The 20,516-nt window shown below is 49.1% G+C and overlaps 1 protein-coding gene across 4 annotated transcripts in view; it reads left to right on the forward strand.

Annotated features, from left to right (window-relative positions):
* Positions 1 to 20,171, forward strand: part of HNRNPM (heterogeneous nuclear ribonucleoprotein M) — a 24,950-nt gene extending 4,779 nt beyond the window's left edge. The window contains exons 3-15 of one of the 4 annotated variants that reach the window (XM_083594567.1): positions 2,022 to 2,074; positions 3,010 to 3,111; positions 4,103 to 4,303; positions 6,522 to 6,675; positions 8,236 to 8,285; positions 9,328 to 9,388; positions 10,444 to 10,545; positions 12,107 to 12,151; positions 12,880 to 12,954; positions 15,736 to 15,834; positions 17,057 to 17,859; positions 19,044 to 19,095; positions 19,492 to 20,171. In XM_083594567.1, the coding sequence (XP_083450693.1) occupies positions 2,022 to 2,074; positions 3,010 to 3,111; positions 4,103 to 4,303; positions 6,522 to 6,675; positions 8,236 to 8,285; positions 9,328 to 9,388; positions 10,444 to 10,545; positions 12,107 to 12,151; positions 12,880 to 12,954; positions 15,736 to 15,834; positions 17,057 to 17,859; positions 19,044 to 19,095; positions 19,492 to 19,655 (1,961 nt within the window). In that variant the 3' untranslated portion in view covers positions 19,656 to 20,171. Of the gene's footprint in view, positions 1 to 2,021; positions 2,903 to 3,009; positions 3,112 to 4,102; positions 4,304 to 6,521; positions 6,676 to 8,235; positions 8,286 to 9,327; positions 9,389 to 10,443; positions 10,546 to 12,106; positions 12,152 to 12,879; positions 12,955 to 15,735; positions 15,835 to 17,056; positions 17,860 to 19,043; positions 19,096 to 19,491 lie in introns of those variants that run through there. The other 3 variants (XM_083594565.1, XM_083594564.1, XM_083594566.1) reach the window with 3 other exon arrangements.
* Positions 20,172 to 20,516: the final 345 nt, after the last annotated feature.

Here is a 20,516-nt window from a genome sequence, read left to right on the forward strand (position 1 = left end):
CCCCAGCCCCATTCACCAAAAACGATTGCTTAAGGCAGTCCAAATTAATTACTCTCGATGCAAGTCACCATAGTTCCAAGAACTAGGAATGTGGCTCTAAAAACGGTTAGCATTCTGGGTTTTTGTATGTAAGAATTACAGGGCCCCAAGGTTCAGGTTTAGGAGCAGCAGCTAAACTGAGGTGACAGACTGCTGCTCCATCACTCGACAACCGTGGGATGTATAAAGCCCTTAATAATAGTAACTCTCCAGAGGCATCTTTGGTGCCAGTAAGTATGGTTTAGAAGACTTTTAAGTGTTGTGGTCTGTTCAGATCTCACCTGGTGTGTTTTGGATGCCTCTCTTTGAAATGTTTTTAATGGTGTCCTCTCGGTGATCAGTTTTATCACTTGTTGGTGAAACTTAACGTTACAGGTGTGTGGTATGTTATCCTTTTTTTAAATTATTTAACTTTATGCCAGTGTTCTTGATATTCCTCCACCTAAATCAGTACACAGAGCAATGGGATACAAAATCTAGGAGCCATCTGGCTCCTGGGAACTGGATTGTTCACCAGGACAGGCAGGTGGAGATGCTAGACTTCAAAAGTGATGCCTGGACATCTCCATTCAGTCGCAAAAGGCCCGTTGCCAGTTGCAAAATGTGACTGTCGCCTGGCTGCTTTCAAACGCTGACCCAGTGTTGACTCAGAAAAGCTTTGGCAAAGTGATGTGATCTGGACTTAGACCCCTAGTGGGATGGGACCTGTTTCAACCCTCTCTCTTAGGACAGTGTTTGGGAGGAATGGGTTTTGGGCTGTGAAGTTCGGCCCAGTAATTTAAGTAGGTCACATGCTTTCCAGCATAAAGTGTAGTATTTCCCTCCGCTGCCCCCCCCCCCACGACGCTTATTTTAACCCAGACTTGGGGAGCCGCAGCAAATGGCGGAAAGCAGAATTTCAGGTTTTTCGATTGCTGAAAAGAGGCGCAAAGCAAAATCTGTATTGTAAAACTCGCATCTGGTCACTGTGGAGAAAGAAATGTGGAAGTGGGAAGGGCTAGAGTGTTGTACTAGTTACATGAGAGGAGTCGGGTTGAAGTGCAAACCCTTTTGCACTATCCGTAGCTCCTTTGAGGAAAAGTAGGAGATGCCTGTAAATTCAAGATTTAGCCACATGGCATAAATAGAATCCTGAATTCAGGGGCAACTTGGGAGTAGAAAAAACCAACCTGGTCTTCTGTTAAATAGACTCTAAACTCCCCTATGAGGAAGGGGCTTTCCAGTATAGAGAAAAGGCAAGTAAGGGGGCAAGATAGAAGTGTCTAAAATGATGCATTGGATAGAGAAAACGTTTTCTCCTTGTCTCATAGCACTAAAACTAGGAGTAATCCAGTGAAGCTTAATGTGGGACGATTGCAGGACAGACAAAAGAAAGGGCTTCCTCACACATGGTTAAGCTATTAAATTTCCTCCTGCAAGAGGCAGCGATCGCCACCGACTTGGGTGCCTTTAAAAGAGGATTAGACAAGTTAACAGAGGATCAGGCTGCCAACAGGTACGATAACCCTGAAGGCTGCCTCCACTATTGTGGGGAGAGTGGCTCTGTTTGTGTGCCTCCCATAGGCATCTGCCTGGTTGGCCTCCCTGGGAACAGGGTGCTGGACTAGATCCAGCAGGACCCTTCTTAATATTCTTAAGCGTTAATTAGTTTCGAGGGTTTGGCTAAAGAGGGTGACAATATCCCATGCGAGGTTTCCATCTCTCCTCTCGGTCCCCAGAGATGAACGGGTATCAAAGCCTGAGGGAAACTTGAAAGGCATGGTAACCTAGTGCGAGGAAATCAAGGATATGTGTTCGACTCTGGTTTGATACGTATCACACACCTGTAACGCCAAGTTGCGGTGGACTAGCAAATGTGGAGTGTTCCTGGGCTTTTAATAAGGCAAAGGCTCCATATAAGGTTGTTGACGATTGTTCTAAATCCCCCTTGTTTTCTTGGCTTTCTCCCTTGGTCTATGTACCGTCTGGAATCTCATTTGTAGTTGGTGAGGTAACATACGTGGAGCTCTTAATGGACGCTGAAGGAAAGTCAAGGGTAAGTCTCCGAGAGAATTTCTTCCGTGGATTTTTACTACATGACCAAAAAAAAAAAAAAAGATAAAAAAATAAATAATGTAACTGTTAACGGCGTGGAACCAAATGAACTTGGGATGCGTAGTGTGTATGGTTTTATCGTCGGCGCTGCCCCAGAGCTGCTTGGTGTGGGGTGGGAGGAGGTGGACATGGGGCATGTTAGACGCAGCAGCAACCCTCTGCTGCCCTCCTTTGGTGTTTGGCTGTATGACTTACGCATGGGTCCTTGTGTACTTTCTTTACTGGTACATGAACGTCCAAATCCTTAGCCTAAATGTTTCTCGTGGTTCTCGTTGCTGACCTTTGTAAGCTCGGTGTGGAAGAGAGAGGTTGCATAAATGTCAGAACTCCATGGCAGTCTGTGTCTAAATGTAAAAAATGAAGATAGCTGTTGCAGGCGTCCATTGCTTTTCAGTTCAGTGGAAGGTAGTTTCAGACTCTTCCCTGAAGGCTGATTTCTTTTGGGGGTAGAGTGGCTAGAGGTTGGATGTCCTAGAGGCAAGTAGGAGCTCGAAGAGTGACGTCTCTGAGAGAAGTTGGGAGTCTTGTCTGCATATCATTACTCCTTTTGCGTCAGCCCTAGCCATGTAGCTTCTAGGATGCAGGCAGATAGTTCTGCCGCTTGTTAAAACTGCAAAATCTTGACCTTAACGACTGTAAAGACAAACAAGTATCCTTTTTAAATATCTTAAGCTCATCTGGCTCTTTACTGACCTGTTCCTTTTCCTTCCTGCTCTGCACTCTGCTCCTCTCTGCCTGCCATGAAATTTCCACGTCGAAAGGGATGTGCGTAAGTAGCTGAACCACCTTATTGTAGCAACTGGGCATGGAACAGGGGGCACGGGTGACATCAGGGGGCCCTTTGTGATTCTGTTTGGGTTTCTTTTTTCCTTTCCCCCCTGCAGTGTTGTCGAGTTCAAGATGGAAGAGAGCATGAAGAAGGCTGTGGAAGTTCTCAACAAGCACAGCCTCAGCGGCCGGCCCTTGAAAGTGAAGGAGGTGAGCCTATGGAGGCTGCAGCTGCCTGTCCCCCCCCCCCCTGCCCTGGCTCGGTTGCATAAGACAGTGTAGTGGAGCGCCCCCCCCCCCAAGAATTCCAGTGCCACAGGATAGTTCTCATAAGGAAGAAGAAGAAGAAGAGTTTGGATTTGATATCCCGCTTTATCACTACCCAAAGGAGTCTCAAAGCGACTAACATTCTCCTTTCCCTTCCTCCCCCACAACAAACACTCTGTGAGGTGAGTGGGGCTGAGAGACTTCAGAGAAGTGTGACTGGCCCAAGGTCACCCAGCAGCTGCAGGTGGAGGAGCGGAGACACGAACCCGCTTCCCCAGATTACGAGTCTACTGCTGTTGACCACTATACCACAGGGCTGAGCAACCTGTGTCTGGGCTGTATCAATTCCCCCTTCCAGGTCTCACATGATTCACTGCTCTTACCTACATCGGAAGTCATCCTACCAGCATGAAGGTTGAGCACGAATGCTTCCCTGATCTCTAGCTTTCTTAGACAGCTGGCTTTCTGGCTGCTGCGCAGGATGAAGAAGAAGAAGAGTTTGGATTTGATATCCTGCCTTTCACTCCCTTTAAGGAGTCTCAAAGCGGCTAACATTCTCCTTTCCCTTCCTCCCCCACAACAAACACTCTGTGAGGTGAGTGGGGCTGAGAGACTTCGGAGAAGTGTGACTGGCCCAAGGTCACCCAGCAGCTGCATGTGGAGGAGCGGGGAAGCGAACCCGGTTCCCCAGATTACGAGTCCACTGCTCTTGACCACTATACCACAGGGCTGAGCAACCTGTGTCTGGGCTATATCAATTTCCCCTTCCAGGTCTCACATGATTCACTGCTCTTACCTACATCGGAAGTCATCCTACCAGCATGAAGGTTGAGCACGAATGCTTCCCTGATCTCTCGCTTTCTTAGACAGCTGGCTTTCCGGCTGCTGTGCAGGATGAGAGCTTGCCTAACCCCCTCCCCCCTTTCTGTCCTAGGATCCTGATGGAGAGCATGTGAGGAGAGCCGTACAGAAGGCCATGGCTGCATCTGGTGGCGGGATGGGGATCGGCCCTGGTCCCGGCGGCCCCGGGATGATCAACATCCCTCCCAGCATCCTCAATAACCCGAACATCCCCAACGAGATCATTCATGCCCTGCAGGCAGGCAGGCTTGGGAGCACGGTCTTTGTGGCCAATGTGAGTGGCCCCTTTGTCTTGCCTTTGCTCGGGCGCTGTGTCACCTGTGTTGTCCCTTAAGGAGCCTGGTGGTTTCGCAGCTTCTTGAAATTTTTGCATCTTGCCTTTGCTTGGGAAGGTTCTACCACTGGCGTCAGGGCAGCTGAACATCTTTACATGCCTTTGCCTTTATGAAGCAGGATATTTTGAGTGTGGATGTTTTGAGTGTATTTTCTTATCCGTCCTCTGCTTTCTTTCTTGCCCAAAAGGCAGTGTGATGGTGAGGGGCGGAAGAGGTCTTGCACTGAACCTCCCCACCCCTACTGATAGGTGTTTTTTTTTTTTAAAAAAGCATCTAGTATTTGCTAAGTGATGAACAGAGATGTGGGAGCATGGCGGTCCCTACCCCTCCCTAATAGAGATGAGAGGATAGAGGAAAAAGCAAGCAAACTATTTAATCCTACACAGTCGTCTTCTTTTTTCCTTTTTCACGTTTGGATCCTTATGTCTCCAAAACAGCACCATCCACTGTTTGAGATCCCTGGCTTTGCAAAGTAGAAAATGCCTTTAGGGAAAACAGATCAGAGGGGGAGAGAGAGAGAGAAACCTAATGGCATTCTGACTGACTGGGGGGAAAGAATGGAGTTTGTTGGAAAGGGACACATCAGGGTGCCCTTGTTAACAATAATATATCACCATAACAAAGTGTGGGAACAGAGAGCTCTTCTGATTCTCAAAAGCACCATTGTCCACTCCATATAAAAGGCAGGGTGAGGCGTGGGAAGGTGTGTCTTAATTTTGTGCCCAGGGGACCCTTCCAGCTAATGGGTTAACTTTTAGCTCAGTCAGCTCTTAATTTAATGCAGTAAACATGCCGCTTGAGAGCTGTTCCTTTATGTCAGGCATAGGCAAACTCCGGCCCTCCAGATGTTTGGGGCTACAACTCCCATCATCCCTAGCTAACAGGACCAGTGGTCAGGGATGATGGGAATTGTAGTCCCAAACATCTGGAGGGCCGGAGTTTGCCTATGCCTGCTTTATGTGAAACAGGTCTTGTGGGTGGTTTTAACACAGCTGAGCTTCATTTGTATGCTGTGTTGTGGTTGATTCTGCTCAGAGATATTTCTGAATGATAACTGAGATACAAGCCGCCCCTCAGGCTAACTTTTAGTCCTATCTGTGCTTTGTTGGCTTTTCACCTTAAAGGTCACTCTTCTGTTGCTTAAGCACTGTGTTCTTGTTAGCTATTCTTCTGAGTCGTGCAGAGCGATGCAGCGGTTTCACCCTCAAAGCCCTAGCGATGAAGTAGACGCCACACGCAAGACTCTGAGGATGACGTTTTGCTTGCAGGATGGCGACTATTAACGAGCAGTAGTATTTATGCATATCGAGTCTAATACAGTGGTACCTCTAGATATGCACACCTCTGGTTGCGTATCTTTCAGGATGCGAACGCGGCAAATTCCGGGTTTTGCCGCATGCGCAGAAGTGCTCTACGCACCGTGCGCATGCGCAGAAGTGCTCTACGCACCGTGCGCATGCGCAGAAGCGGCACCTCCGGTTGCAAATTCCTCAGGATGCGGCTGGATCTCCGGAACGGATCCTGTTCGCAGCCGGAGGTACCACTGTACAATGTGTTTCTCTCCCTTGAGCCCAAGAGAGGGTCTTCTTGCTTCTTCTAAAACTCCTTTGAAGCAGTCCATAAATTATAGCTTCTCAGTCCTCACCAACACCTTCTGGACACAGTGTCTTCATGCTCAACAAAACAACAGCAAAACAGCCAGCCAGCCCCCACTGCTATCACTACCTCAGAGACACAGGTGCTCACTTTAACAGGTAGTTGACAAATGGTCAAGGCAATGGATTCAGCATTTCTGTGACCTTCATTGGAGTCGCAAGATTTGCATTTGTTACAGTGGTACCTCGGGATGCGAATGGGATCCGTTCCGGAGCCCCGTTCGCATCCTGAATAGAACGTAAGGCACGTCTGTGCGTGCGTAGGTTGCGTTTTGCTGCTTCCGCGCATGTGCGCGACGTCATTTTGAGCGCCTGCGCGAGCGGCGAAACCTGGACGTAACACGCTCCGTTACTTCCGGAGCGCAACCCGAAAGCGCTCAACCTGAAGCACCTTCAACCCAAGGTATGACTGTACATAGGTTTCTTTTTCGCCCGATGCAATCTGTTCTTTGTAAAATACATTTTCGTACAAACACTAACCGTTCTCCCTCGCCTCCTTCAGCTGGATTACAAAGTTGGCTGGAAGAAGCTGAAGGAGGTGTTCAGCATGGCTGGCGTAGTAGTCCGGGCCGACATCCTGGAAGACAAAGATGGGAAGAGCCGGGGCATCGGCACAGTGACTTTTGAGCAGGCTATTGAAGCTGTTCAGGCCATTTGTATCCTTCTCTGGGGCTGGGGGGGGAGGTGGGAAGGGTGATAGCCAAGGAGGGCACAAGTTGCAGAATTCCTGCACGTACACCCAGGGAATAATCTATGGGCTTTTTGGTGGAGATGCTGGGGGTTCACCTCTGTGTCCCAACCTTAAGCAAGCTGGGTTTTTCAAACTTGGGTTCCCAGCTGTTTTTGGACCACAGCTCCCATCATTCTTGACCGCTGGTCCTGCTAGCTAGGGATGCTGGGAGTTGTAGTCCAGAAACAGCAGGGGACACGGGTTTGGGAAGCCCTGATATAAGGGCTAGTTCATACAAACAGCATTTGAGATGGGAATCTGTTTTTGGACTGGCTGTTTGAGGCTCACGCTGTTCGCTGTTGCTGTGCATGGGGTGGGACCTCACAATCTCCTCTATGTAGAAAAAAACTAATGTCAATGAGAAGCTGAGGTTAGCTATGGGGTAGGGGAATCTGTAACCCTCCAGATGTACCCTTCCATCATCCCTGACCCCTAGAGGCTGATGAGAGTTGAAATTTGGTAATACCTGGCAGGCCACAAGTTCTCCATCTCTCGGCTAGAACCTCCGCCGGCATGCTAGCTTTCTACATGCAGGGAATCTTTTTAAACTTGGTTCAGGATTTTGCCATGTGACCCTCTACCTGTGGCTGAAGTACTGAGGAAGAGTTAGGTGTGTACATTGTAAAGCTGATTTATTTAAAATTTCATATATTTTTCAGTCTTTACACCACCCCACCATGAAATTCTATGCCTCTGTTTTCTGAACAATCATAATTATAGATTATTGTTGTGGTGCAAAAACATGACCTGAGACACAGATACCCATTATTTTTTTTCAAGAGGTGTTCTCAAAATCACCCAACAAATCAAGGGTCACTTCTGTGTCCATAGATGTCTTCAGTGATTATTGGTGGTTCCGTTTATTTATTTCTACATGCCACTTACCACTATCGTTTCTAAGCCGTGCGCTGTGGTGTTACAAAAGAGAGACTTAAAATTAACCAGAAAGGCTTCCTTAAAACACCTGCGGAAAATTAAGTCTCCACCGGGCACCTGAAGTTCACTAGGGAGAAGGCCTGTCTGAATTCAGCCTGAAGGCAGTTCCACAAAATGGAAACTTTAGGGTGCATGCACACACCAGCCTGTGGTTTTTCTTTTTAAAAAAAAACAGTGCAATCTTCCGGTGTAAGCTTTAATTGGATGGTGGTTTTTTGGGAGCCCCGTCATGCAAATTCAGGAGCGTTCATTTTGATTCCAGTGGCTCTGACTTTGACCCAGACCTGGAGCAGTATAGATGGGGGTGGGGAATGTAAGAGAAAAGTACCTAGAGAACCTCAGCGTTCTGAATATGCCCATGGGCTCCAAAAGGTTGATGGCCTCTGCTGATAGACTCGTGGTTCGAGTGTCACGCTTTGGCAGCTGTCAGTTGGAGAAGGAGCTGGATCTGGTCAGACTAAACAAAAAGCTGTCAGGTGCTTGCAGGGGCCATCTCTTTGGGGTTTTGTTGGGCTAATCCGCGACGTACGCTCCTTGACCCAAATCACAGCCATGTTCAATGGGCAGCTGCTGTTTGACAGGCCGATGCATGTGAAGATGGTAAGTAGAACAATAATAATGTTTATATGCCATGCACGTAATGTATATGCCCCAGACACTCTCAGCAGCTTCCAGCTAGGGCTGGGTGATACTGGCTTTCAACATTTCAATATTTCACCAGCTAAGCATCGCAATATATTGATACATAACAATGTCTGAAATAAGGATAGAACTTCTTAGAGGCATTGGCTTCATGTTGTTGTTGTTTTTTGCGCGTCATGATTTGTGTTTAGCACGCACATGCGCGCACACCCCACGATTCGCAGTTTATCGCCAGATCAAAAATTATGAAACCGATATCACGATACGGACTTCACAAATGGGTTTTGGACGATGTGTGTGGCCCAGCTCTACAATCCACCAAAATAGAAAAACATCAAACGTTAAAGCAGGGGTCAGCAAACTATTTCAGTAGGGGGCTGTTCCACTGTCCCTTTGGGGGGGGAAACTACCATATTTTGCGCTCTATAAGATGCACCAGACCCCAAAACGCACCTAGTTTTTGGAGGAGGAAAACAAGAAAAAATATATTCTGAATCTCAGAAGCCAGAACAGCAAGAGGGATCGCTGCGCAGTGAAAGCAGCAATCCCTCTTGCTGTTCTGGCTTCTGGCATAGCTGCGCAGCCTGCATTCGCTCCATAAGAAGCACACACATTTCCTCTTACTTTTTAGGAGGGAAAAAGTGAGTCTTATAGGGCAAAAAATGTATATTTTGGGGGGGGGGCGTGACCGAATTCCTATGCCCCACAAATAACCCAGAGATGCATTTTAAATAAAAGGACACATTCTACTTACATAAAAACATGCTGACCATCCACGGGCCAGATTTAGAAGGCGATTGGGCTGGATCCGGCCCCCGGGCCTTGGCTTGCCTACCTATGCCTATGCATTAAAAGCTTCCCTATGCAGAGCTGCCATCAAAAGCCTGTTTATGATTTTCATTTGGTGGGAGGGCGTCCCACAGTTGTGTGCAAAATCGAATGCTACAGCAGGCATCTGCTGCATTTGGCTTTGTATTGATCTGTGCATCTGATATTTCAGGACGAGCGAGCCTTGCCGAAAGGGGATTTCTTCCCTCCGGAGCGGCCCCAGCAGCTTCCTCGTAAGTATCTCCAGAAAAGGTTACACAATAAATGGCTGTGTTACTCCACGTGGGAAGTAGCTCGCACACCTGCCCTGTGGAACAGTGTGTTCTTGTCATCGGGGAGATTTGCTTGCTCTCCTGCTATTTCCCACCGTAAAAAGTTAAATTCTGATGGTCAGTGGGCTATGCTGTCTGGGCACTTTAAAATTAGTATGCGTCATTGGTTGTCAACCAGTGTACCGTGGCACCCTGTGGAGACTTGAGGTATGGTCAGGGGAGCCGGGGGGGGGGGGGCTGTCCTTTAATTAACTTGCAGGCCGTATCTTCCTGCATCTCTCTCTCTTTCTGCCCCCCACGACTCTTTCCCTTGAGTCTTCCTCCTCCTTGCTGCATCCCAGTCATGTTCCAGATTCCTAATTTCTCCCCTCCATTTCTGGCACGGTGTACATGGGAGCTTCTGCCATGAGCTCAGCGAAAACCCCACTTACGCATATCCTGCAATGGCTTAAAACTGACCTTAAAATGTGGAAAAATGAGTAAAACCCAACTAAAGCTATGTTGTTAAGTCGTCTTAGTCGTGTTCTACTCTCCGTGACCCCATGAACCAAAGCATGCCTTGGAAACTCACTTTCTTCTGAAAGCTTTTCCTTTTCTATGCCCATGGAGTTTTCTTGGCAAAATACTGGAGTGGTTTGCCAGTTCCTTCTCCAGGTGGATCACATTCAGTCTAAACTCTTGGCTATGACCTGTCCATCTTGGGTGGCCCAGCATGGCATAGCTTCTCTTGAGTTATTCAAGCCCCTTCGCCACGACAAGGCAGTGATCCATAAAAGGGAACTAAAGCTAGATATACGTATAAAAACTGTTTAAAACACACCAATAGTTACAAGAAAAACTGCACGGCACCAGCCACTTCATTTAAAGCGGTCAGTTACCAAAGCCCATTGGAACAAGGTTTCCGTTTGCCGACGGAAGGGCAGCAAGGAGGGAACTAGCCTGTCCTCTCTTTCCAGGGAGGGGGTGAATGCACACTGATACTGATGGCTGGTTTTTGAACCTCTCTTCTTTTGCAGATGGACTCGGAGGCATTGGCATGGGACTGGGGCCAGGAGGAATACCTATTGATGCAAACCATTTGAACAAGGGTTTGGGTATGGGCAACCTGGGACCCGGAGGTGAGCGAGGAACTGGGGCCGGGCTCTTTCCTTTGCTGTCTCCTCTAGCATTCTGCCGTGTTTCTGGATCTCATGATTTCTGTGCTGGTCTATTCCGGTGTCTGAAATAAGGATGGATCTGGTTTTCAAACTTTGTGATACATCACCAACTAAACATCGCGATACACCGATACATCACAATGTCTGAAATAAGGGTGGAGCTGTGTAGAGCCATTGGCTGGCTTCACGGTTTCTCCCGCATTGTGATTTTTGCATCACACACGCATCATATTTCGTGGTCTATTGCCAGGTCAAAGATTATGAAACCGATATCACGATATGGGCTTCAAAGTGGTTTTGGACAATAATTCAGCAGCATCTGAAGAGGACCCTATTCGTCTAAATCTGCTCTAATAATAATAATAATTTATTATTTATACCCTGCCCATCTGGCTGGGTTTCCCCAGCCGCTCTGGGCGGCTTCCAAAAGAATATTAAAATACAATAGTCTATTAAACATTAAAAGCTTCCCTAAACAGGGCTGCCTTCAGATATCTTCTAAAAGCCTGGTAGTTGTTTTTCTCTTTGACATCTGGTGGGAGGGCGTTCCACAGGGCAGGCGCCGCCACAGAGAAGGCCCTCTGCCTGGTTCCCTGTAACCTCACTTCTCACAGTGAGGGAACCGCCAGAAGGCCCTCGGAACTGGACCTCAGTGTCTGGGCGGAAAGATGGGGGTGGAGATGCTCCTTCAGGTATACTGGACCGAGGCTGTTTAGGGCTTTAAAGATATATGGCAGATAATAGGGGGAAGCTGGCCTTTTGGGTGTGCTTAGACTCTCAGCTCCTACCAGACCTAGCCAGCACGGCTGGTGGAAAGGGACAAAGGGAGTTGTCGTCCAGCATCATCTGATATGGAAGAAGGCTGATGAAGCCGAAAGCTCTGTCTCTTGTTTGCGAACTGTCGGCGCCGCCCTGTTTGTCCCAAACAAGTTTTATTTCTTGGGAGTAAAGAGGGTGCCTGAGCCTAAACTGAGAGCAAGCAACCGTCTGCGTCCCTGCTGTCCGGCAACACGCTGGAAACGATTTTGATTTCCTTCACACGGCACTTAGATAATCCACGCCCACAGGAGTGGCAATGGCCGTTCCCTTAAAAAGGGATGGCAGACCCAGCGCATTGTGGAGAACAGTTATCTGTGACTGCTTGGCATGGTGACTGTATGCAGCCTGCAGGAGCAAGATGCAGTCTGCCCCTGAATCCCAGCCACTGGCAACGCTAATAACAATAATTTTATTATTTTTATCCCCCTCATCTGACCGGGTTGCCCCAGCGACTGTTAATCCTCATGTCCTCTTTCCAAGAATAATCAGTGGGAAATGGGATGCTAGACTAGGGAAGAAGGCTTTTGGCCTTTTGTCTCCAGTGAAAGGATTGTGCAGTGGGGAAAGACTGTTCTCTGTGTCTGGAACCTTGGGAAACTGCTGTCAACCACGGCAGACAATACCAGGTCAGGTGTATCAGTCCTCTAAATCTTAACGCTGTCATGGGTTCTAATTTCCACTTGTCTTGTCTGTTCTCTTTTAGGTATGGGCATAGAAGGCTTGGGCTTTGGAATGAACAAAATGGGAGGTAAGTGGGGGAACGGGGGCAGGAACTGGTGTACGGAGGCAGGATTGCAGTGGGGTCCTGGTGATACTTAATGCGACCCTCACCTCAAAGCAGGTTCCTCTGCCGTGCATATTCCCAGGCCGTCTCTGCAGCACTTTTATTTAATGTGTTCATACGCTGCATTTCCAGAGTAGGTCAGACAGTGGTTGGCTTGACCGGATGGAAAGCTCTAAAGTCCCAAGCCTTAGGTAAAGGTACCCCTGACCATTAGGTCCGGTCGTGACCGACTTTGGGGTTGCGGCGCTCATCTCGCTTTATTGGCCGAGGGAGCCGGCGTACAGCTTCCGGGTCATGTGGCCAGCATGACTAAGCCACTTCTGGCGAACCAGAGCAGCGCACGGAAACGCCGTTTACCTTTCCGCCAGAGCGGTATCTATTTATCTACTTGCACTTTGATGTGATTTCGAACTGCTAGGTTGGCAGGAGCAGGGACCAAGCAACAGGAGCTCACCCTGTCGCGGGGATTCGAACCACCGACCTTCTGATCGGCAAGTCCTAGGCTCTGTGGTTTAACCCACAGCGCCACCCGCGTCCCAAGCCTTACATACCGCTAATGTCTGAAAATAAAGGAGCCATTGGAGCTCTTGAAATCTGAGCCTGGTGCCCTCTCAAATCCCACAGATGGGTTAGCTGGCAAGGCAGGAGGGATTGGGAACTTGCTCACTGTTGCTTTTATTGTTGTTATTCAGGGATGGAAGGGCCTTTCAGCGGAATGGAGAACCTGGGCCGTTTCCCTTCTGGGATGAACCTGGGCAGGATGAGCGGTGAGTAAAAAGATTGGCAATCTTCATAAACGGCTTGGCGCTTAATAGGGCTTGGGAAGGAGAATGGTGCTGAAACCCATAAGATTTTCAGAATATCGATTCTGAGGTTCTTTAAATCTTTGATTCTGATCATCTCTCTTTCACCTAGTCTTGACAGGGATATGAGGGACCTTTTGTGGGCCCTCCAAATGTTGATGGGCCATGACTCGTGTTATTCCTGGACATTGAGTTTCTGCACTCCAGCGGGTGCAGAATGCCACAGCGAGACTCCTTATGGGGTCCTCGCTGCGAGATCCCATTCACCCAGTGCTATACCAGCTGCACTGGCTCCCGGTGGAGTACAGGATCAGGTTTAAGGTGCTGGCTTTAACCTTCAAAGCCCTATACGTCCTAGGACCCTCGTACCTACGGGACCACCTCTCCTGGTATGTCCCACGGAGGAACTTACGGTCTTCAAACAAAAACATCTTGAAGGTCCCAGGCCACAGGAGGTTAGGCTGGCCTCGACTGGAGCCAGGGCTTTTTCGACTGTGGCTCCAATCTGGTGGAACGCTCTGTCACAAGAGACTAGGGCCCTGCGGGACTTGACATCTTTCCGCAGGGCCTGCAAGACAGAGCTGTTCCACCAGGCCTTTGGCCAGGGCACAGCCTGACTCCCTCCTTTGGCAATCCTCACAGAACTCTAGCCCAATGGTTGCCATTAATCTGATTGGAATTAATTTTATAATGAAATGATTTTAGAATGTTTTATCATTTACTGTTGTTAGCCACTCTGAGCCCGGCTTCGGCTGGGGAGGGTGGGATATAAATAAAATTTATTATTTATTATTGACTGGGGCGGATAGGTGGTCCAGCTGTATGCTTTTGAATGCCAGATGACAACAGAGGAGAGCTCTTGTTTGAGAAAGGCCCTTGGAAGCATGTCTCTGGCCTTGGTAGATTTTGAATTCCATCTAGCAGGCCTATTTTGTCGGGTGCTTTTATTACTATTTATTAAAAAGTAATTAAATCTGTATGCTGCCCTTCATCCGAAGACCACAGGGTGGTTTATGCAACATACAAAGCGAGAACACGAAATACATAAGAAACAAAAAAAGGGAGCAAACCATTAACGCCTCTCATACAGACTATTTATTGTGTGCTTATTCATCGCTTCCTGCAAAAGACTTAGGTAAAGGTAAAGGGACCCCTGACCAACTCTGGGGTTGCGGCGCTCATCTCGCTTTATTGGCCGAGGGAGCTGGCGTACAGCTTCCGGGTCATGTGGCCAGCAGGACTAAGCCGCTTCTGGCAAACCAGAGCAGCACACGGAAATGCCGTTTACCTTCCCGCCGGAGCGGTTCCTATTTATCTACTTGCACTTTGATGTGCTTTCGAACTGCTAGGTTGGCAGGAGCAGGGACCAAGCAATGGGAGCTCACCCCGTCGCGGGGATTCGAACCGCCAACCTTCTGATTGGCAAGTCCTAGGCTCTGTGGTTTAACCCACAGCGCCACCCGTGTCCCAGCAAAAGACTTACAGCAGTGTAAAACCACAACAAAATCTGCCACAAATCCATCATTTAAAAGCAGTGCAACTGATAAAAGTGTTCACCCACAATAATCAAATGCAAAAAAATGCCCTCCCCCACATATGCCCAAACATAGAAATGGTAGCAAATTCCCACCTACCTGGCACAACACGATAAATTGGGCCCCAAAGCCTGAGAGAGTAGAAATGCCTTTGCCGGGTGCCAAAAAGATGAGTGTTGGTACCAGGCAAGTTGTCCCTGGGCTCATTTTTGGGGATGGGTCGTAGCTTAGTGGAAGAATCATAGAATTGTTGAGTTGGAAGGGATCACAACCCCCTGCAGTGCAGGAGTCTTTCACCCAGCGTGGGGCTCCAACCCACAACGTTGAGATCAAGAGACTCATGCTTAACTGACTTGAGTTCCAGGATTCAAGAGCGCTCCCTTTGCATGGTGTTGTAAACAAAAATTGCTCTTTTCCCTTATGGGGTATCCAAGAGCCCATATAGAGTCCTTACATAGGTTCCCTATTGGTAGGAGAAAACAACAGAGGCCAACCAGAGAATATTGAGAAGCAAAGCAGCTAGTAAGCCTGATCTGTATTGATCTGTTGCAACGGGGTGCTCCCCTCACACACAGGAAAGGAGGAGGACCCAGAAAAATAGTGTGCAAGGCCTTATAAAGACTTTTGAAATTGCCACCCTGTAGATCAAGACCACCCCCAGAAACATCATAGCTACATCACAGAAAAGGCGATCTAAACAGAAATTTAAATGTTGTTTTTCTCTTGTCCTTATTTATCTCCTGTCTGGCAGGTTACTTGATTGGATTGCTTGGGGAGCCTGGCCAGTCTTTTGTAGTGATAAATACTTATTTCCTAGGCCAGGTCACAGGCTCACACCCTATTCAAACACAGACATACCCTTAAGACAGGATTTGTGAAGGAAAAGACAATGGGGAGGTTTCCCACTTTGACCTTGCAGAGAAAATATTTGCTCAGTTTAGGAATCAAAGTGGCTTCAGGTCGGTCTTCCTGTGCTGATCTATGTACGTGCGGTTATGAACATTGCCATATATCTAAGACCTCAAAATTCCTATCACAGTGGCGATAACAATCCCTCCTGTCTCTAGTAAGGGATGAAAATGTCCTTCGCCTGAAGCTCTGAGAAGCCACTGCCAGTCGGTATAGACTGGGAAGCTTCGTTTACTTTGCCTGCTGGCTTTGTGTTTTCTCCTCCCCTGGCAGAGGACTAAAACCTGCTCTTTGTTTCCAGAAATGGACCGTGCGATCGGAGGCGGGTTTGAAAGAGACTTCCCGAGGAACGAAATGGGGATGCCTCGTAGCTTTGGGGACACCCTGGACAGGGGGCTGGGTAAGTGTGGCCCGCTCTGTGTCTTCCCAGCTGTGACAAACCCTTCTTAGGCTTTGGTCTTGTGTGTGCTCAGCAAAGCAGCCACTGCCATCTCCCCCCTCTACTTTGAAAGGGCATTTTCTGGTTGTCTTTACTCGCCTGACAACCAAAGAGAAAGGAGATGGGGATTAGGATAGCCAGGTCAGTTCCCTGCCCAGCCACCCTCCACAGTGCACACCCCGCCGTATTCTGAAGTTTCGTTCAAAAATGTGAGCTTGCGATAGAGCACACCAGTGTGTGGAGCAAGTCAGAACCTGGCAGAGAAATGGGGCTGTGGAGTCCTTTTTGCTGGGGATAATTCAGACAGAAATCCCCAGGTGTTAAAAAAGGGTATTTGTGTATGCCACTACTGTGGCTCATGATTTGTTAGCCCAAAAACGGAAAACGAGCAAGGTCCCAACTAAAGAAGAATGGCAACGTAAACTGATGGAATATGCTCAGCTTGCGGACCTAACATATAGAATAAGAGAACAAGAAAAAACATGTTTAAAGAAGATTGGAAAATGTATATTGAATAAAGGTAAAGGGACCCCTGACCATTAGGTCCAGTCGTGGACGACTCTGGGGTTGTGGCGCTCATCTCGCTTTATTGGCCAAGGGAGCCGGCATACAGCTTCCGGGTCATGTGGCCAGCATGACTAAGCTGCTTCTGGCGAAACCAGAGCAGCGCACGGAAACGCCGTTTACCTTCCCGCCGGAGGGGTACCTATTTATCTACTTGCACTTTGACGTGCTTTCGAACTGCTAGGTTGGCAGGAGCAGGGACCGAGCAACGGGAGCTCACCCCTTCGCAGGGATTCGAACTGCTGACCTTCTGATCGGCAAGTCCTAGGCTCTGGTTTAACCCACAGTGCCACCCACATCCCTGTTTATTGAATACATGGGGGGAAATTGTGTACACTTGAAAATAGAAGGGAAGTCATTGATATCTTTAAGGTTGGATATTCTGAATTGTAAAATAGAAAATTTAAAGAATGGGGCTCCGGGCCTGGAAGGAGGCAAACCTCAGAGCCCGTATTCTGCTGGGAGAAGCGGCTGTGGGTGAACCTGCTAATCCAATTAATTCCAATATTTAAATTACACTAATTGTGCTTGGGTCTGTCTCTTGAGTTGCCCCTTTCTAGAGGGCTTGTTCCTGCCTTTCCCTTGCTGATGTGTCTCCTCTCCTCTTTCTCTTTTGCAGGTGGCGGCGGAGGCGGGGCCAGCATCCCAACCATCGACCGCATGGCCCCCGGCCTCGACCGCATGGCCACGGGCATCGATAGGCTCCCCTCGGGCATGGGGCATGGCATAGAAAGAGTGGGCTCCGAGATGGACAGGATGGGGCTGGTGCTGGACCGCATGGGCTCCGGCGTGGACAGGATGGGCTCCGGCATCGACCGGATGGCTCCCCTTGGGATAGACCACTTGGCGTCCAACATGGACCGCATGGGCTCTGGGATAGACCGCATGGGGACGGGGATGGAGAGGATGGGCACAGGGCTAGGGTTCGGCATTGACCGCATGGGCTCCGCCATGGACCGCGTCGGCACAACCATGGACCGCATGGGCGCCGGCGTGGACCGCATGAGCTCCGGCATAGAAAGGATGGGCCTGGGCATGGACCGCATGGTCCCTGCGGGGATGGGGCCCGCAGGGATGGGCCCCGTGATGGACAGGATGCCTGCGGGGCTGGACCGCCTTGGGGCGGCCTCCATCGACAGGATAGGACTGGACCGCATCGCGGCCAGCAACATGGACAGGATGGGGCTCGACCGCATGGGGGCTGCCGCGACCAACATGGACAGGATGGGACCCGCCATGGGGCAGGGCATGGGGGCAGGGCTAGACAGGATGGGGCTCGCCATGGGGAGCACCTTCGAGAGAACGATGGAGATGGACAGGGGGAACTTTGCCGCCGGAAGCTTTGCTGGCGCCCTCGGGACCGGAGGACCTGCTGCCGCCGCCGGTGTAGCCAGGAAGGCTTGCCAGATTTTTGTGAGAAATGTGAGTGGGGGCAAGATGGCAAGCCGCTGGGTTGAGCTTTGGGCTGGGGCTCCAAGTACTGTATTTTTCGCACCATAGGGCGCACCTAGTTTTGGGAGGCAGAAAACAAGAAAAAATTATTCTGAACCCCAGAAGCCAGAACAGCAAGAGGGATCTGGCTTCTGGGATACCGTGTGGCTGTTCTGGCTTCCGGGGTAACCGCGCCAAGCCTCTTCAGGGCAGCGGGATGAAGGCTCCCCCTGCCCATAGAGGCTGCGCAGGGCTAAAGCAGAAGCCAGGACAGACGCGTCGCTGAAGGGGCACTGCGCCTTCTCTCTCTCTGCGCAGCGCCCCTCCTTCACAGGAGAGGCGCTGCACAGAGAGGGAGAAGGCGCAGCGCCCTTCAGCGAAGCCGGAGAAGGAACAGAAGGAGACCCTTCTGTTCCTCCTCCGGCTTCCAGGACAGGCGCGTCGCCGCGAAGCCAAGGAGCCTGCATTCGCTCCATAGGACGCACGCACATTTCCCCTTCATTTTTGGAGCAGAAAAAGTGCGTCATATAGAGCGAAAAATACGGTAGGTTTTCCTCCCTCTGCCCAGTGCCTCACATCCCACCCCGTCCCTTGTGAGAGATCAGAACTGAGCATGCTGGGAGGTTTTCATAGGCTCGAACCTCAATAGGTTGTTTGGCTGGGTGTAGCGCAGGTCTTGGGCGGAAAGTTTCTGCATTGCGGTAGGAAAGCATTTTGAGTTTCCTAGCAAGGGGGAGGTGCCTGACTTCTGGCGGGTGGTGGTGCTTCCCCCGCCCTCGGTGGGGGGTGGTTGGAGGCCCCTGTGATGATGATAATAATAATAGTAATAATTTATTATTTATACCCCGCCCGTCTGGCTGGGCTTCCCCAGCCACTCTGGGTGGCTTCCAAAAAAATATTAAAATACTGCAATACATCAAACGCTAAAAGCTTCCCTAAACAGCGCTGCCTTCAGATGTCTTCTAAAAGTCAGATAGTTGTTTATCTCCTTGACATCTAGTGGGAGGGCGTTCCACAGGGCCGGCGCCACCACCGAGAAGGCCCTCTGTATGGTTGCCTGTAACCTCACTTCTTGCAGGGAGGGAACCGCCAGAAGGCCCTCGGAACCGGACCTCAATATAGTCCAGCCCACCACATGATGATGATTCTCACTGCTTTTTTCTCTCTCTTCCTAGCTTCCTTTTGATTTCACGTGGAAAATGCTGAAAGACAAGTTCAACGAGTGTGGTGAGTAGCTTAATTCAGGAGCGAGCCGGAAATTTCCAAAGGACACGGGAGAGCTATGTGTATTCTCCTGCAGGGGAGAAAGGATCGTTGGGTGGGCTGGGTTGTCCGTCCCATGTTGCTCTATTAGGCAGGATCAGATTGGGCACGACTGGACCTAATGGTCAGGGGCCCCTTTACCTTTACCTAATAAAAGGCAGAGTGGCCTACGTGCCAGCATCTCTCTGCTGCTCCAGACTTCCAGTCCAACTCTCAGACTTGAAACCAAGGCGTTCCTACGAGAGCCGGTATCAAAATAACATGGTGCAGAAATGGATAAGGCGGACCTATAACTCATAAGGAATGCAGTTTGGGCAAGGAGGACAGACCTGGGCTAAAACGAGTCTTCTTCTCCCACAGGCCACGTCATGTATGCAGACATCAAAATGGAGAACGGCAAGTCCAAAGGGTGCGGCGTGGTCCGATTTGAGTCCCCGGAAGTCGCCGAAAGAGCCTGCCGTATGATGAACGGGATCCAGCTTCGTGGCAGGGAGATAGACGTGCGGATTGACAGGAATGCCTAAGTTTTGTTTTTTGGCAGGGGCCTTTTTAAATACGAAGGGAGAGCGCTTGGGGATTGTACTTTCTTGTTGGGATTTTTTAAAAAAAATTGGATGTGAAAATGGTAAGACAACTCAGTTGCTTTTTGGAGTAATTTTAGTTCCTTTTTTTAAAATAAGATTTGTTTTTTCCCCATTTTACTGTCCTGGGTTTTTGTTTTTGAATTGAAACTGTGTTTTAACATGCACAATCTGGTTCTATGTAGTGGCGTCGCATTACACTATGTCTTTGGTAAATAAACGCCAGTGGCGGGTGGCTATCAAGTCTTGTTCCCACCCTTTACCTGGTTAGAGAAACTCTTTGGGAAGACCCTCTGAAGACAGCAAGTCATGCTGATTCACTTCTGTGAATTTATGAAAAGTTTTTTTTAGGTTGTTTTTTTTGGAAAATCTACAACTAGACCATGAGTCAAACCAAAACCACATGTCTTGTATGAAGTCGATGTCTATATTAAAAGTGTTCTCTTGTGGCTGACAAAAGAGTCCTGTGTTGGTTGTCACTGCATTTTGCAACACTGATTTGTGGGCAGAAGCTTCAAGCCGGTATTTGAAATTAGCCAGGCGCATTTTGCACCTGCCTGTTGGCCACTGGTTATGGGAATAACTGGATAGCATAATGAATATCATACAGCCTAATAGTAAAATAGTTCATCGTAATAAACATTCCTCTTTCTCCCCTCCCCACTTTCACAGGCCATAGATTATTTAATGGCCAAAGGCCTCGGTAAAGAAACATGCCATGATGGTGCCAAGGCGAGCCTCTGGGGAGAGTCCCCCGAACTGTCAAAACGAAGGGAGAAGCGGGGAAGGCCGCTGGCAAAGCAG

Source organism: Podarcis filfolensis (genome assembly GCF_964270895.1).
Source record: "Podarcis filfolensis genome assembly, chromosome: 18".
Lineage (NCBI taxonomy): Eukaryota > Metazoa > Chordata > Lepidosauria > Squamata > Lacertidae > Podarcis > Podarcis filfolensis.